The 13,840-nt window shown below is 53.8% G+C and overlaps 7 protein-coding genes across 9 annotated transcripts; 4 read left to right on the top strand and 3 right to left on the bottom strand.

The window, feature by feature from the left end:
- The first annotated feature begins 589 nt into the window (after positions 1 to 589).
- Positions 590 to 1,655, top strand: LOC9644799 (membrane protein PM19L). The gene is made up of 4 exons (XM_002984623.2): positions 590 to 865; positions 932 to 1,100; positions 1,166 to 1,214; positions 1,317 to 1,655. Exons 1-4 carry the CDS (start codon positions 736 to 738, stop codon positions 1,515 to 1,517), a joined length of 549 nt encoding a protein of 182 aa, XP_002984669.1. The 5' UTR covers positions 590 to 735; the 3' UTR covers positions 1,518 to 1,655.
- A 102-nt stretch (positions 1,656 to 1,757) lies between these two features.
- On the top strand, positions 1,758 to 3,684 carry LOC9644798. 3 transcript variants are annotated; one of them, XM_024689621.1, is made up of 4 exons: positions 1,758 to 2,930; positions 2,986 to 3,460; positions 3,525 to 3,562; positions 3,629 to 3,684. In XM_024689621.1, the coding sequence occupies exons 1-4, from the start codon at positions 1,934 to 1,936 to the stop codon at positions 3,661 to 3,663; spliced, it is 1,545 nt and encodes a 514-aa protein (XP_024545389.1). In that variant the 5' UTR covers positions 1,758 to 1,933; the 3' UTR covers positions 3,664 to 3,684. The 3 variants fall into 3 exon arrangements, with proteins under 3 accessions (XP_024545389.1, XP_024545390.1, XP_002984668.2); XM_024689622.1 differs by lacking the exon at positions 3,629 to 3,684 and having other exon boundaries at positions 2,986 to 3,348; positions 3,422 to 3,460; positions 3,525 to 3,543; XM_002984622.2 differs by having other exon boundaries at positions 3,525 to 3,666.
- A 9-nt stretch (positions 3,685 to 3,693) lies between these two features.
- LOC9644797 lies at positions 3,694 to 5,991 on the top strand. Its single transcript, XM_024689620.1, has 9 exons — positions 3,694 to 4,029; positions 4,098 to 4,175; positions 4,230 to 4,958; positions 5,006 to 5,108; positions 5,159 to 5,250; positions 5,320 to 5,494; positions 5,546 to 5,716; positions 5,771 to 5,871; positions 5,925 to 5,991. The coding sequence occupies exons 1-9, from the start codon at positions 3,718 to 3,720 to the stop codon at positions 5,985 to 5,987; spliced, it is 1,824 nt and encodes a 607-aa protein (XP_024545388.1). The 5' UTR covers positions 3,694 to 3,717; the 3' UTR covers positions 5,988 to 5,991.
- Positions 5,980 to 6,952, bottom strand: LOC112351551 (photosystem I reaction center subunit XI, chloroplastic-like). Its single transcript, XM_024689624.1, has 2 exons — positions 6,689 to 6,952; positions 5,980 to 6,614 (listed from the first exon to the last, which is right to left on the bottom strand). The coding sequence occupies exons 1-2, from the start codon at positions 6,875 to 6,877 to the stop codon at positions 6,132 to 6,134; spliced, it is 672 nt and encodes a 223-aa protein (XP_024545392.1). The 5' UTR covers positions 6,878 to 6,952; the 3' UTR covers positions 5,980 to 6,131.
- A 107-nt stretch (positions 6,953 to 7,059) lies between these two features.
- LOC9644630 (trihelix transcription factor GT-1) lies at positions 7,060 to 8,723 on the top strand. The gene is made up of 4 exons (XM_024689623.1): positions 7,060 to 7,936; positions 8,013 to 8,129; positions 8,188 to 8,421; positions 8,471 to 8,723. Exons 1-4 carry the CDS (start codon positions 7,414 to 7,416, stop codon positions 8,683 to 8,685), a joined length of 1,089 nt encoding a protein of 362 aa, XP_024545391.1. The 5' UTR covers positions 7,060 to 7,413; the 3' UTR covers positions 8,686 to 8,723.
- On the bottom strand, positions 8,117 to 11,218 carry LOC9644629 (pentatricopeptide repeat-containing protein At4g14050, mitochondrial). The gene has a single exon (XM_002984528.2). The coding sequence runs from the start codon at positions 10,875 to 10,877 to the stop codon at positions 8,751 to 8,753; it is 2,127 nt and encodes a 708-aa protein (XP_002984574.2). The 5' UTR covers positions 10,878 to 11,218; the 3' UTR covers positions 8,117 to 8,750.
- Positions 11,212 to 13,314, bottom strand: LOC9644796 (asparagine--tRNA ligase, cytoplasmic 1). The gene is made up of 8 exons (XM_002984527.2): positions 13,135 to 13,314; positions 12,842 to 13,075; positions 12,154 to 12,708; positions 11,909 to 12,097; positions 11,798 to 11,862; positions 11,615 to 11,744; positions 11,494 to 11,552; positions 11,212 to 11,429 (listed from the first exon to the last, which is right to left on the bottom strand). The coding sequence occupies exons 1-8, from the start codon at positions 13,312 to 13,314 to the stop codon at positions 11,246 to 11,248; spliced, it is 1,596 nt and encodes a 531-aa protein (XP_002984573.1). The 3' UTR covers positions 11,212 to 11,245.
- Between the last annotated feature and the right edge of the window lie 526 nt (positions 13,315 to 13,840).

Raw genomic sequence — 13,840 nt, 5'->3', positions numbered from 1 at the left:
GACATGGAAGGCTCCATCGCATCACTCTAATGCGGTGTGATGCGAGCGTCAAAGCGCTGGATCAGCTCAGTCGTCGCGAAGAATGGCGCAAAAGGGAGTAAAGCGCCTTTTGAATCGTCTGATCAGCTGACTCGAGGTTTGGTTTCCGGAAAGAAAAAATTCTTCTAGGTGGAGATCTCTTCTTCCTTTTTCTCCAGCAAGGATCGATGGATGGATCAATGGATCGATGGATGGATAAACAATCCAGGAGCGAAGAAAGGTACGCGCACTTAAATTTTTCTCGCTTTACATAGCTTTTCGGTAGTGTTCTTGGTGTAGAGGATGCTATATTGTTCTTGAGAGATTCCCAAGGATATCCTTCGTCTGTTGTGTGTGTCTGTGTGTGTGAGTGTTTTATTTTTTTGCCCGTTAAACGACCATTAATGTCTAAGCTCGCTGGTTTGTTACTCACGATTGCATTATCCGGCGAATCTTACTCGAGATTAGCAGCAAAAAGCCATTTCTTTGCACAGTTCTTCCCGTAGAACGGTCTTAAACCAAAAAAAAAGAAAAAGCAGCGCTTGTATGCTTATATATGTTCTTGGTGGCCAATCCCGAGTAGCTTCTTCGAGGATTTAAACTTTGCTTGGCCCCTAGAGCTGAGGGCTAGTGACAAGTGTTTTGGTCTGTTTTCCAGTGCTTGCTTTGTATCGAGGCCGCGAGAGACCGAGCAGCAAATTGCGAAAGCCAGCGAAAATGGCAGCGATTTTGCGACGGGCCCTCCTCTGTCCCCTGGTTTTCCTTAACTTCTTCCTCTATATGATCCTTCTCGGCATAGCAGGGGCCAAGCTGAATGATAGCTTTGAGCGTGGTTTCGTGCCGGGAGGTAAACTTCTTCGTCCGAAAGAGGAAAAGAAAGAAAAAAACTGATTTTTTTCTTTCCTTGTCTCAGGAAATGGAATCACGGTGACACTGGTGATCTTCGCGTTGATTGCCGGCGTTGTTGGAGTTGCGTCCTCGCTCGCGGGGATGCATCACTTGGCAGCTTGGCGAACGGATAGCTTTGCAGCGGCTGGAGCGGCTGGTCTCATCGCGTGGCTTCTCACACTTCTTTCTTTCGGGTAAGCTCGCACTAAGTGTGAATTCATGAAAAACAAGTCTTCTTCTTCTTCTTCTTTCTGACCAGAATCGCATGCAAGCACATCAGGAGAGGTAGAATCTACAGCAAGAGTGTGGTAAATTTCCTCGTCTTTCTTCGCTTGCCTTTCTTTGATCAATTCTTGCAAGAAAGTCCTTAGTTTTTGCTGCGCGAAGTAACTTGGTTTTCTTCTTTGCAGAGGGTGCTCGAATCCATTGCGATAATTCTCGCCGGAACGCAGCTCTTCTATCTCCTCATGCTCCACACGGGCATCTTTAGCCGGAGGCTCGGCGGCTACAAAGAGCCCGGCTATGTCGCAACGAGGTCGGCCCCGACCGTGGAGCTCCCGCCCACATCGTCCGAGGCCACACAGAAACCCACCGTCGCCTCCGCGGTCTAGAGCGCAAAAAAGATTCATCCCAAAATCTTGGAGGAAAGATCACTGGAAGAAGATAGATCATCTGAGTTTGTTTTAAACATTTCTTTTTTACGTTTTCAGTGTGTGGAAATACATTCTTTCGTTTTTACTTTTACTTCACAGTCGAGAGGTTCTCTCTTTGTTCTCGAAAGATCACTTGTTTTTTACCACTTCAGTGCATTTCTTTTTGTACTTTTACTTCACATTCGAGAGGAGCGAAAGTTCTCTCTGTGTTCTCTCGAGCTCTAGGAAAGACCTAACGTCTTTGGAGTATTCTAGGGCTTTTGGGAGCGCGCGCCGGGACGATCGATCGTGGCGGCGTGATTTCTATGGTAAGAATCGCAAATGCCGCGCCCGCGCTGCAAATCCCGGCGCTGCGGGGAGGCGGCTGATCGGCAATGGCGGCGGGTCCGGTTCCTCGTGTCCGCCTCGCCGATCTAGTCCCCTCGGACGGCCTGGCGAGCGATTGCTACAAGCAGGCCGCGGTGCTGCTCTTCCAGTCTCTCCAGAAATATAGCTTCGCGGTGATCCAGCTCTCGGCCAGCGACGGCACGCTCCTGCGATGCGTGCTCGACTCCGCCCGGATGTTCTTCCACCAGCGCCCTCCGCCGGGGCCAGAGACGATCCACACGGAGGATTCACAGAACTGGCACCGCACAGCCGGCTACTACTCGGATCCACACTTCGCCAAAGAAGTTTTCGACTATCGGCCAGGGACGCCGGACTCCACCGCCGAGCTTCCACCCACAGGACTTCCGGAGCTCTTCGTCACCCTCGGCACGGCCTCGCGGCACATCCTCGAGGCCATAGCTTGGGTTCTGGAGCTCCGGAGCTTCTCCTTCACGGAGTTCCTAGACAACATCCCTCTCAAGAACGGAGAGGTCTCCAGCTCGGTTCTCTCGGTGTCCTGCCATGGAAGGCCCGGCTTGCAGCACCCGGGTGCCATGGATCTGGCGCCCATCTACGACGGACACGACCAGAACGCCGATAAAGGATTGGTGACGCTGATGAAGTCGGACAAGCACGGGCTGGAGATTCGTGACATGCATGGGCGGTGGCACTTAGCTGACGGTGGTCTCGGCCCCCAGGACGTGGTTTTGTTCTGCGGACTCTCGCTGTACCAGGCCACCGGGGGTCACGTAACTCCAGCGTTCTTCCGGACCGAGGCCGGGAGTTCTTCATCACATATGCACTTGTATGGGAGGTGCTCCACGGCTTTCAAGCTCATGCCCAAGGCCACGGGATTGCTCCACTGCTTGACGACGTCGGGAGGAGTCGCCGGATCCAGCCCGTTCCAGCAGTCCGTCACGGTGCACGACTTCATGCAGCGGTCGCACTCCATCGACCAGCTTATCGGCATGCGGCAGGCCTTCTCGTTTCCGTCGCAGCAAGAAGGTTCTTCTTTTCTCGAGCTGGGAGAAAGAACTCTCTTTGATCTTTGTCTTTCCAGGTCCGATGAAGCCGCTCAAGAGAAGAAAGCAGGTTTCTCGGGGCAAGCCGCTGGCGCCATCGAAGCGCTTGAGGCTGGAAGCGCAGAGGGTGCTCAAGGAGAGGGTCCAGGAGATTGCCGAGGGGAAGAACTTGAAGATCCGGTTCTGCAACCTCAAGGACTGCGAGGAGAACCATCTCACGACGCTGGACAGTCCGTGCTCCAGCCTCCGGGAGGAGCTGGGATGGCCGCGCGGCGTGCCGCTGGTTCATCCTCACGATCTTCCAAACAAGGCCAAGCAAGCGTTCCTCGAGGCGTATGAGCCGGGGTGGACGGCCTCGCAGGATGTGGAGCTTGGATTGATCGAAGCTGGCCATTTACACTGTAAGCTCCGAGCTCTCGTCTTTGTTCTTCGCAAAGCTCGCGTTAACTTCTCTCGTGTTCTTCGCTTTGGCAGAACATCGCTATGGTTTTGTTTGATGGATCAATTTTTACTGTGAGTTTAGTATCTGCGTGCGTCTTTCCTTTGTTTCTCACTTGGAAAATTCTTTTCTTTGCAGAACATGGTTTTCTACCCAAAGAAATTCTGACAAACGAGGTGAAAGTTACCTCGTCCCATTACCTCATCATTTTTCCTATTTACCTATTTACTATTTACATTTAGGGCTTACCTTTATAAACGATCACGGGAGATTCTAGAGCTTTGACAGAGCCGGGGAATTCAAGAGCTGGGAGATTTCTAGGTCATTGGGAATGATGCTGCGATTCTCCGGGGCTGCGATCGCTCTGCGACCGAGGAGCCTACCGGCGCTCTCGATCGCCGCGCGCGCTCGGGCGGCGGAGGGATTGCGATTCTTTGCGTCACCGACTAAGAATTCGAGCTCGGCACAGTGCAGCCAGAGCGATGGAGCGGTGAAAGAGAGCGATGGGAAGGTTACCTCGCCGGAAATGGTGGAATTCTTGAAGGAGAAGCCCGATACGTGCACAGGGGACGAGCTTCACTACGTCAGTGTGGCCGGTGGCAAGTGGAAGCTCGCATTGTGGAGATATCTCCCTGTTCGATCGGTAAGCCTCCAAAATTTACCTGGAAGAATCGAGCGATAGCTTTTTCTTTGTTTCTCTTTTTCTCGCAGGCGCCCGCGAGGAATCACCCGCTTTTGCTTCTGTCTGGTGTCGCAACAAACGCGCTTGGATTCGATCTAGACCCCAGCGTGAGTGAACTTCCAGTTCTGATCGATCGTTCTTCTCACCAATTTGCTACACAGGTTTCTTTTGCTCGTTACATGAGTTCCAATGGTTTCGATACGTGGATCTTGGAAATGAGAGCTGCCGGGTTGAGTAAAAACGAAGAAGAGGAAGAACAACTCAAGACTAGTGATCCCAAAAAAGTAGCTAGATACACACAAAGCACTGAAGGGGCGGAGGTTTTCAACTTGCAAGACGTGGAACAATTAGCTTCCTCTGTGAGTAAGCTCGAGCCAGAGATAGAGGCTGTTGCTGCGACGATAAAGGAGGAGGAGAAAGCACGAGGCAAGAAAGAAAATGGTGGCGTAACTGGCACTAGCGAAGAGTCAAGTCCTTCTTGGGAGATCACAAAGACGGCATCACAGCTATCTAGCACCGTTGTGGAGCTTGCGGAAAAGCTACGAGCGGTAGTGAATGAAGGGCAATCGCGTGTTCTCTCGGCGCGACTTGCAGAGCAGCTATCTTCCATTTTAGAGGATGCTCAACTCTCGCACCGATATCAGGAGATAAAGGATAGGCTGGTGAAACTGTTGGAGGAAAGGAAGAATGCGGCATTTACTTCTCAGCTCATCGATCTAAGTAACAGGCTCACTAGACTTCTGGAGGAGACACAGGTCTCAGTTTCTCGCGTGAGAGACTTACAGTCGCGGCTCACTTCAACAGTGGACGAATTTCAAAAGTTCCTGGACCTTATTGTGAAATATGATTGGGATTTTGATCACTACCTCGAAGAAGACGTCCCAGCTGCGGTAGGAAGCTGTTTGATTGACTACGTGATGACTCCGGATTTTTGCAGATCGAGTACGTCCGAAACAAATGTAATCCGAAGGATGGAAAGCTGCTTGGAGTTGGGCATTCCATGGGAGGCATAATTCTCTATGCACTCTTGGCGAGTAAAGGTATGAAGTTTGAATTGTAGGACATCGTTTGAATATGTAGTTCTTCCCAGGAAAGGATTCTGGCATTGCTGCAGCGGTCACTTTAGCTTCATCGCTCGACTACAGTGCTTCGAACTCCTCGCTTCACATGCTTCTGCCGTTGGTAAGACAAGGTTGTCGCAACTCTATTGCTAAGGTTTTTCTTTGTTCTTTCTGGTTTTTCGATGTGCAGGCTGATCCAGCGCAAGTGCTCAACGTCCCAGTTGTGCCTCTTGGAGCCATAATGCAGGCAGTGTATCCTCTAGTGTGTCGACCTCCGTATGCACTGGCATGGCTTGGATATAATGTTTCGGCTAGCGGAATGATGGATCCGGACCTCTACAAAAAACTGGTTTACAATAATTTTTGTAAGTGCGTGCGCACTTCAAATTCTGTCGGTGATGATGGTTTCCTTTCAGGCACGGTTCCTGCAAAGCTTCTTTTGCAGCTAAGAACAGCTTTTCAACGCGGTGGTCTTAAGAGTCGCGATGGAAATGTTACGTACAAAAACTTGTTATCGAAGTCCGAAGTCCCAGTTTACGCAATTGCTGGGGATGCGGATCTGATTTGCCCTCCCTCGGCTGTTATCGGTAACGTACTCTGGATTTTCTTTGAACTGGCATGACAGGTTCGCATTCTTCTAGATACTGTATGCACTTTACCTACGGAACGAGGTAAATACGAGGTTTTTGGAGGGCAGCATAATCGGCATTATGGTCACTATGATCTGCTCGTCTCTCGAACGGTAAACGGCAGCACTATCAGTAATGGATTTTGTTCTCTAAAGTTCCTCTACAGGCAAAAACGGAGGTGTTCCCTGCGATTCTCAAGTTCTTCGAGAAACACGATATGCTACAATAATCAGGTATCTCTTGTTTTTTTTCCAAATGCACATCACCTGATCAGTGGGAAACGTTGCTTCAGTTTCCCTGTACAGGTCTCCAAGGATACCGGAACGAAAGAGAGTGAATCCATGAAGCGCAAGATGTTTGAAAGGACAAGTTTTTACACCGGGTAGGGGATCTTGAACACGTACAAGCAGATGTAAGCCCATGCAACGCCGGAGAGACCTCCAAAGAACCAGCCCCCGGAAAAGCTGGCCCATCCCTCGGCGGTCTGGAGCTTATCGGCCTCCTTCTTACGTCCGGTCAGTGTAAGCGTTGGTGCTGTTGATGCTGCTCCCTCCTTAAACGTTGCGATGCCGTAGATGGTGAGGCAGACCGAGAGGATGGCAACGAGCCCGGCTGCCGCGAGCGCGCCAGCCTCTCCGGCAACTTCACTGTTGCGAAGAGGCCCGGTTTTTACAAAGGGACCGACGAGGAAGAAGCCGTGAGCAAGGCCGACCTCTATGCCTCGTAGCAGCGGGCTCACGGAAGTTCTGTAGGCTGGAAGGTTGGATAAGTACCAGGCGATGAGGGGACTGGAAGTGACGGGAGTTTCCAGTCCGCCAACGAAGGGATCTCCGTTTAGAGGCTCGATCACTTGGTACTGGAGAACAGGAAGAAGATGGAAGAGAGATCAGATCGACACAACGCAAGGATGATCCAGGGAAAGTTTTCTACCTTGTCACTGGCTGCTCGAACGACGAGAGCGCTTCTCCTGCATTTGCCACTGCCGAAGAGACCAACCGGCGGCTTGAGATTCGCCAGGAAGGCTGACTTAGTGGGCGATGGAACTCGCCGCGAGAACTTTGGCGGGGCGATTGCCGGGCTCGATGCTGCTCCAACTTTCACCATAGCTGCTGCTGCCATGGCGGATCCTCGAGCAAAACACTCGGTGGGAAGAAGAGGCTGCGATTAAGTTGTGATAGAATGCTGTGAGATAAGGGGGGGATAGGAGACGAGCTCCTATTGGCTTCCAGCCCGCCACGCTGGCGGGGGAATATGCTTAAAGGTATTAAGGATATTCTGTGTAATTAACGGAGCCCTAATGAAACATAAATATCCTCCAGCCGTCAAAGGATATTCCGTAGTTTTAAGTTGGAAGAGACGGAATATCCTTCGGCATTTCGTTTCTTTTAACCCTTTTATTTCCTGTGATGAGCGTGATCGATCTCCACGCTGCGGCTGCGTTGTTCTTGGATCGCCATGGATCTGCATCTCCGCTGCTCGTCCGATCCAGCGATGGATTGCTCTCGCAGGGATCGCCGCTGCCGCTACCGCCTCGTTGGTCGCATTCTGGGCATCCAGGGATGGAGCTGATGGATCCGGGGAGGTAGGAGTCTCTCCATTTTGCTCCAGGGAAGGGGATTCTTGATATTTCCTCGCGAATCTTCCAAGGCGAGAGGATGATTGATTGTGTGGCCAATGGAGGAGGGCCTGTGTCCGAAATCGTTGAGGCGGCTCCGGCTCCATCGATACCGACGATAGCAGCCACGCGTAGATCGAATTCTCCACAGCAGCAGCAGCAGCAGGGATTGATGCTGGGCTCCGGCGATCTGTGCGACGATCACGACGTCAAGGCCCCAAAGAAGAGAGCCGAGACTTGGGCCCAGGAGGAGATCCGAGCTCTCATTGCGCATCGCCGGGAGATGGACAGCTTGTTCAACACGAGCAAATCCAACAAGCACCTGTGGGATCTCATCTCGAGCAAGATGAAGGAGCGGGGATTCGACAGGTCCCCCACAATGTGTATCGACAAGTGGAGGAATTTGCTCAAGGAGTACAAGAAGGCGAGGCACCACGACAAGAATGGTGGAGGTGGCAGTGCTAACAAGGTTGGCTGCTTCAAAGAACTGGAAGATCTTCTGTCCGAGAGAGCCCGGCTAAATCCATACAAGAGTCCCAGCAAACTGGATGCTTCTCCCAAAGGTACTTTCTCTTTGGATTTGTATGGAAGTTCCCTCGTTTGTTTGATCTCTAGATCTTTTCTTTCTCTCTTTCTCAGTCACTACTACTTCGCGAAACCAGTTCAATCTGGAGAGCAGGCTGGAGAGCGAAGCAAATCACCATCTCAGTTCCTCCAACGATCTCGCTGTAGCAAACGGCTGGAACTGGAAAGAAGGTTTGCGTTTTCTTGTTTGATTCTTTTCTTCTTCTCACTCTTGGAAAGCTCTACGTAGCGGGAGGAGCACAGCGCAGCTCGTTGCCCGCTGGAAAGATCATAACTATCCGATACAACAGCGTGACGAGGCGCGTAGGGATCGATGGCTCGCCGGATTCAATCCGAGAGGCGATCAAGGCTGCTTTCCGGCTGAGAACCAAACGAGCGTTCTGGCTCGAGGACGAAGACGGCGTCGTGTGGAGCATCGATCGCGACATGCCATTGGGAAGCTACATTCTCAACCTGGACGAAGGTAGCTATCATCATTCGCGATGATCTTCTCAATGACAATGCTCTTCCAGGCGTGACGATCAAAGTTTGCCTCTACGACGAGTCCGATCGTCTCACGGGAGCCACCGAGGACAAGACGCTGTTCACGGAGGACAACTTCAAGGATTTCCTAGCTCGGCGTGGATGGACGGGCGTCAGGCAAGTAGGCGGCTTCCAAGACGTGGAGTTTCTTCACGAGCTCCACCCCCTGTGCGTTTACCAGCGAGCCGGCCTCTTGGGCGCTTGACAGGTTCATATAAACTCGTAAAGCTTCGCTCCTTTGAATCTTCTCGACCAGGCTCTCACTGTGTTCTACCAGTAATCCCCGCAGGAACACACCCCGTTCTCAAAGTGGTGGAACCGGCTCAAGTCCCGGAACACGATCCGCCGCTGCTCGATCGCCGAGATGAGCTTGGCGGCGTCGTGGCAGTCCTTGCAAACCCGGAGGTTCTTGATCACTCTGATCGGGCTGCCGGCCGGGGTGTTGAGCAGCCCAAACGCCACCGCCAGCTTCTCGCTATGCCAGAGAAGAACTTGCTCCTTCTCCTCCTCGGCAACGTCGTGGAGAACGAGCGAGGTGTCTGGAACATACCCGGCCTTCTTCATCGCGCTGCTCAGCTCCTGGAGCTTGGCCCGGATGGGATTCATCTGGACGTGGCTCATGTCCCCGGCCACGAACTCGAAGACCCTCCCCTCCACCTCGATCGCGCTGCGCCCCGGATCCTTCCTCACGCCGCGCTCCACCATGAGGCTCCGGATCCTGGCCGCCTCCTCCCACTTGCCGGCCGCGCGGTAGATGCTCGCCAGCACCACGTAAGGCATGGACTCGTCCCAGAAACTCTCGAGCATCCTCTTGGCGATCCTCTCGCCGCGGTCCACGTCCTTGTAGCTCCGGCACGCCGAGAGTAGCGATTTGAGCACCGCGGCGTGTGGAGCTCCCGGCATCCTGTTGAGAAAGCCCTCCGCCTCGTCGAGGTAGCCGGCGCGTCCCAGGAGATCCACCATGCACGCGTAGTGCTGGGCGTCTGGAGCGATGCCATAGCGCGCGGTCATGAGATCGAAGTACTTGCGGCCCTCCTCGACGAGCCCCTTGTGGCTGCAAGCGCTGAGGAGATGGACGAAGGTGACGTAGTTGGGCTTGTGGCCTTGCTCTTGCATTCTCTGGAACGTTGCCAGTGCTCGATCGATATGCCCGTGCTGGGCAAATGCGGCGAGCATCGCAGTCCAGGAGACGGTGTCGTGCCGCTCGATCCGAGCGAACGCCTCCACCGCCTCGTCCAAGCAGCCACACTTGGAGTACATGTCCACGATCGCGGTGGCCACCGCCACCTCCGAATCCACTCCGTGATCCCTGGCGATGGCGTGCACGCGCTTGCCATCCCTGAGCGCCGCCAGGCTCGCGCAGGCGTCCAGGACTTCCATGAGCGTCACGCTGTTGGGCTCGATCCTCCGCGCCAGGAGCTCGTCGAAGAGCCGAATCGCCTGGCGGCTGTCCCCGTGCTGGACGTAGGCCGCGATCATCGCATTCCAGGGGAAGATGTAGCTCCTGTCCGTCCGCGCGAAGATCCTGGCAGCGAGGTGGAGGTTGCCAACTTTCGCGAAGGCGCTGAGCACCGTGACGAGCGACATGTTGTTGGGCTCCATCCCGGCGGCCTCCATCCGCGAGAAGACCTCGAGCACCTCGCGGAATCGCCCACTTCCAGCGCAAGCATTGATCATCGTCGTGTAGGACACCGCGTCTCTCTTCTCCTCCAGGCTCTCAAAATGCCGCCAGGCGGCATCCATTCGCCCACATCGCGCGTACATGTTGAGCACCGAGTTGTTGACGAGCGTGTTCTTCGCTAGATCGGTCTCCTCCACGATCATCCGGTGGATCGCCCGCCCCTGTGCCGCCAGCGAGGGATCCGAGCACGCCGAGAGGACGTGCACGAAGACGACGCGATCCGGCTTGAGCCCCTCCATCTGGAGCCGCGAGAAGAGCTTGAGCGCCTCGCGGCTGTTCGCGAGCACTGCCGCGGCGCCGGCCTTCTTGGCGTTGCTGTGCGCGTGCGCGGCGATGAGCGCCGTCCAGGAGAAGAGATTGCGGTCGCGCATGCGGTGGAAGAGATCCACGACGTCGGCCGCGCAGCCGCATTTGCCATACATGTCGAGGAGGAAGTTCCCCAGGACGAGCTCGCGATCGAGGCCGTGCTTGGCGAGGTAGGCGTGGAGCTTGCGGCCCTGGTCGAGAGCGCGCATCTTGCCGCAGCTCTGGAGGAGGCCCGGGAGCATGATGTGGTTGACATCCGGCGAGCGATCGTCGAGCCGGGCGATGCATTCTGCGAGGCCGGCGAGGCGATCGGATGGACGCTCCGGCTGTGGGGCGGCAGCAGCCTGGATATTTCGAGCGAGGAAGCGCGTATCGATCGAGGATTGCCTCGCGCGCCGCGCCAAGAGCATTGACAAGGAGAAACCCTAGCCTAGTGTTCTTCCTCCACAGCCACTCGCGATGATCCATCGAGCAGGGAAGATCCTCATCGATGCATTCTGTGAGGCCGATCTGATTGCGAGAGATCTGGATATTTCCAGCGAGGAAGCGCCTATCGATCGACGATTCCCTCCCGCGCCTAGCCAAGAGCATTGACAAGAAGAAACCCTAGTCTTCCTCCACAGGCATTTGCGCGATCCATCGCCAAAATCCACGAGAGACATCGCTGAAGATCCATCCATCGAAACCAAAGAAGCGAAGATCGTCACGAGAGTGATCTATTCGAGCGAGCTATCCATTCATCGCTAGTAGAACTATAAAAGAACTTAAAAATGCAATATTATAACTCGGCCTTTCCAGTAGATCTGGGAAATGGTATCACATCCCTGATGTTCTCTAGTCCTGTGACGAAGAGGAGCATCCTCTCGAATCCCAGCCCAAATCCCGAGTGCTTCACGCTTCCATAGCGTCGCAAATCCAAGTACCACTCGTATGAATCCAGTGGCAGCTCTAGTTCTTCTAGCCTGCAAGATCAAGCACACACCATTTCACCGCAGAGCTCTTGCGAAAATCTCAAATCCGCCATACCTTTGGACGAGCACCTCGTATCTCTCCTCTCTCTGGCTCCCTCCCACAAGCTCGCCGACCTGGAAAAACGCGATTTTCAATCACTTTGGCTATGCTTCTCCTGTGATAGAAAGCTTCTCACCTTTGGCACGAGCATGTCCATGGCTGCCACGGTCTGGCCATCGTCGTTAACTCGCATGTAGAACGCCTTGATTGCCTTTGGATAGTCGTATACAAAGACGGGCTTTTGGAAGAGCTGCTCTGCGAGATATCTGCAATGAAAGATCATCAAGAAAAGATCGATTTTGTTTTCTCTCTAACATACCTTTCGTGCTCGGATGCTAAATCCATTCCCCATTCCACTGGAGTTTCGAAGGTAAAGTCTTTCACCTACGAGAAGAAGGATCACGCAAAGGAAAACCAGAGAATCACGAACCTCCTTTAGCATCTCGATTGCTTGTGTGTAAGTTATCCTCGCGAACGGAGCGCTGACAACGTTCTGGAGCCGCTCCAAGGCACCGCTCTCAGTGAGCTTGTCGTCCATAAGCTTGATATCATCGTAACAGCGATCCAGTAACCACTGGCACATGAATTTCACGTAGTCTTCCGCACAGTCCATATCATCCTGCCACCACAAATTCAACTCATGGGATCAAGTTTCCAAAACGAGAAACCTCTAACCTTGAGCTCCGCAAATGCAAGCTCCGGTTCCACCATCAGAAACTCTGCCAAATGCCGGGATGTATGAGACTGCTCCGCTCGAAACGTCGGGCCGAAAGTGTAAACGTTGCTAAGAGCGCAAGCGTACGTCTCAGCTTGGAGCTGGCCAGAGACTGTCAGGAACGCTGGTCGCCCAAAGAAATCGGCCGAGTAGTCAGCACCCCCGTCCTCGGCCCGTTTGACGAGCCTGGCTTCTTCGTCTTTGGCCGCTTTGAGCTGTTTCACGGCGTCGCCGATCTCCGCTTTGCTGCTCGACTTCTTCTCCTTGAGCTTCCGGACAGTATCTCCGCATCGGGTGACCAATTCCCTGGCAGCATCGATCTGGTCTTGCGTCGACGCCACGAGGTGTTCCCTCTTCTCGGGAGCGAGCAAAGTCGTGACTTGGAACATCTCGCCGGCGCCCTCGCAGTCGCTGGTTGTGATGATTGGCGTGTGGACGTGGATGAATCCCTGCTGCTGGAAGAATGTGTGGGTGGCGAGCACGAGAGCGCTGCGAATGCGAGCGACGGACGATATCTGCAAAACGCGAGCTTAGTAAACAAAGAAACACACAGAGTTGCAACTTTGCTTGGAGCTCAAGCAAAGACTTCTAAGAAACTTTGTGCAAGAAAGAAAGCATGAAGCTCGATCTCAAGGACTGGCAACTTACTAGATCTGTTCTTGGCCGGAGATGTAGAACAGTCCTTAGAAACTCTGGCGGAAGCTTTGTTTTGGCAATGGGATACTTGGATGCGTCGGCGGGAGCAGCGTGTAGGAACTCTCGGGCGTGGAGCTCCACGGCCTGGCCTTTACCCGGGGATAGCACCAATTCTCCTTTCACGAGCAAGCAGCTCCCAGTGTGGAGCTGCTCGGTGTCGAGCTCCTTCTCGGGATCGACGATCACCTGCGAGTAGATCGCACTGAGATTGGACGAAATATTTGGGGAGAGAGGGATTTGCGTACCTGGAGAGACGAAGCACACGATCCATCGCTGAGAGCCAGGAAAACAACGCCGCGATGCGTGCGCCGGGACTTGATCCATCCCCCGACGCACAATGTCTGGCCAGCGAGGGCAGCTCCCCCGTCCGGGCGCGCCAAGATCGATCGGGCGAGCACTCTGTGAGAGTAGCGATGCTCCTCCATAGCTTTCAAACCCTAATCCTTCGCAAAACCTTTCACCCTTCTTTATATAGCTTTGGACCGGCGGGAGAATGATATGAGCCGTCCGATCTTGGGTTTAACGTTTGAAAGGAGGGAAGGAGCTTTGGAGCACGGAGGCGATGGCGAGAGGGGATCCCTCTGCGCAGGTAAAATCGGGAGGGATTTTCTCGAAATATCGTCATCTGGCGTGCCTGATCCATCGATTTCCATGGCCGAGAGTGAAATTTGTTGCGATCGCTTGTCGTCTTGATGGATAGGTCGGCAATGCGAAGGCGCTCATCATGAACCTGCTGCGAGAGATCCATCCTGACGCGCGGGACAATCCCTGATGGGAGAAGGTGCGTTCTTGGGATGATTTTCCTTTTTCTTCCCCAAAATACTTCGATCGAGTCAATTCTTCCAGGAGCTCTTCTTGCTTACAAGCCGCAAGCGCATCCGGCTCCCCAAGAGCGCTGCCAAAGAATCAGAGCTTCTGGCCGAGCTGGTGGATTTGCTCGACAGCAACAAG

The sequence above is a fragment of the Selaginella moellendorffii genome, unplaced genomic scaffold, assembly GCF_000143415.4.
Source record: "Selaginella moellendorffii unplaced genomic scaffold, v1.0 SELMOscaffold_63, whole genome shotgun sequence".
Lineage (NCBI taxonomy): Eukaryota > Viridiplantae > Streptophyta > Lycopodiopsida > Selaginellales > Selaginellaceae > Selaginella > Selaginella moellendorffii.
The sequence above is the reverse complement of the archived record's forward strand: the minus strand, read 5'-3'. Positions and strand labels throughout refer to the sequence as shown.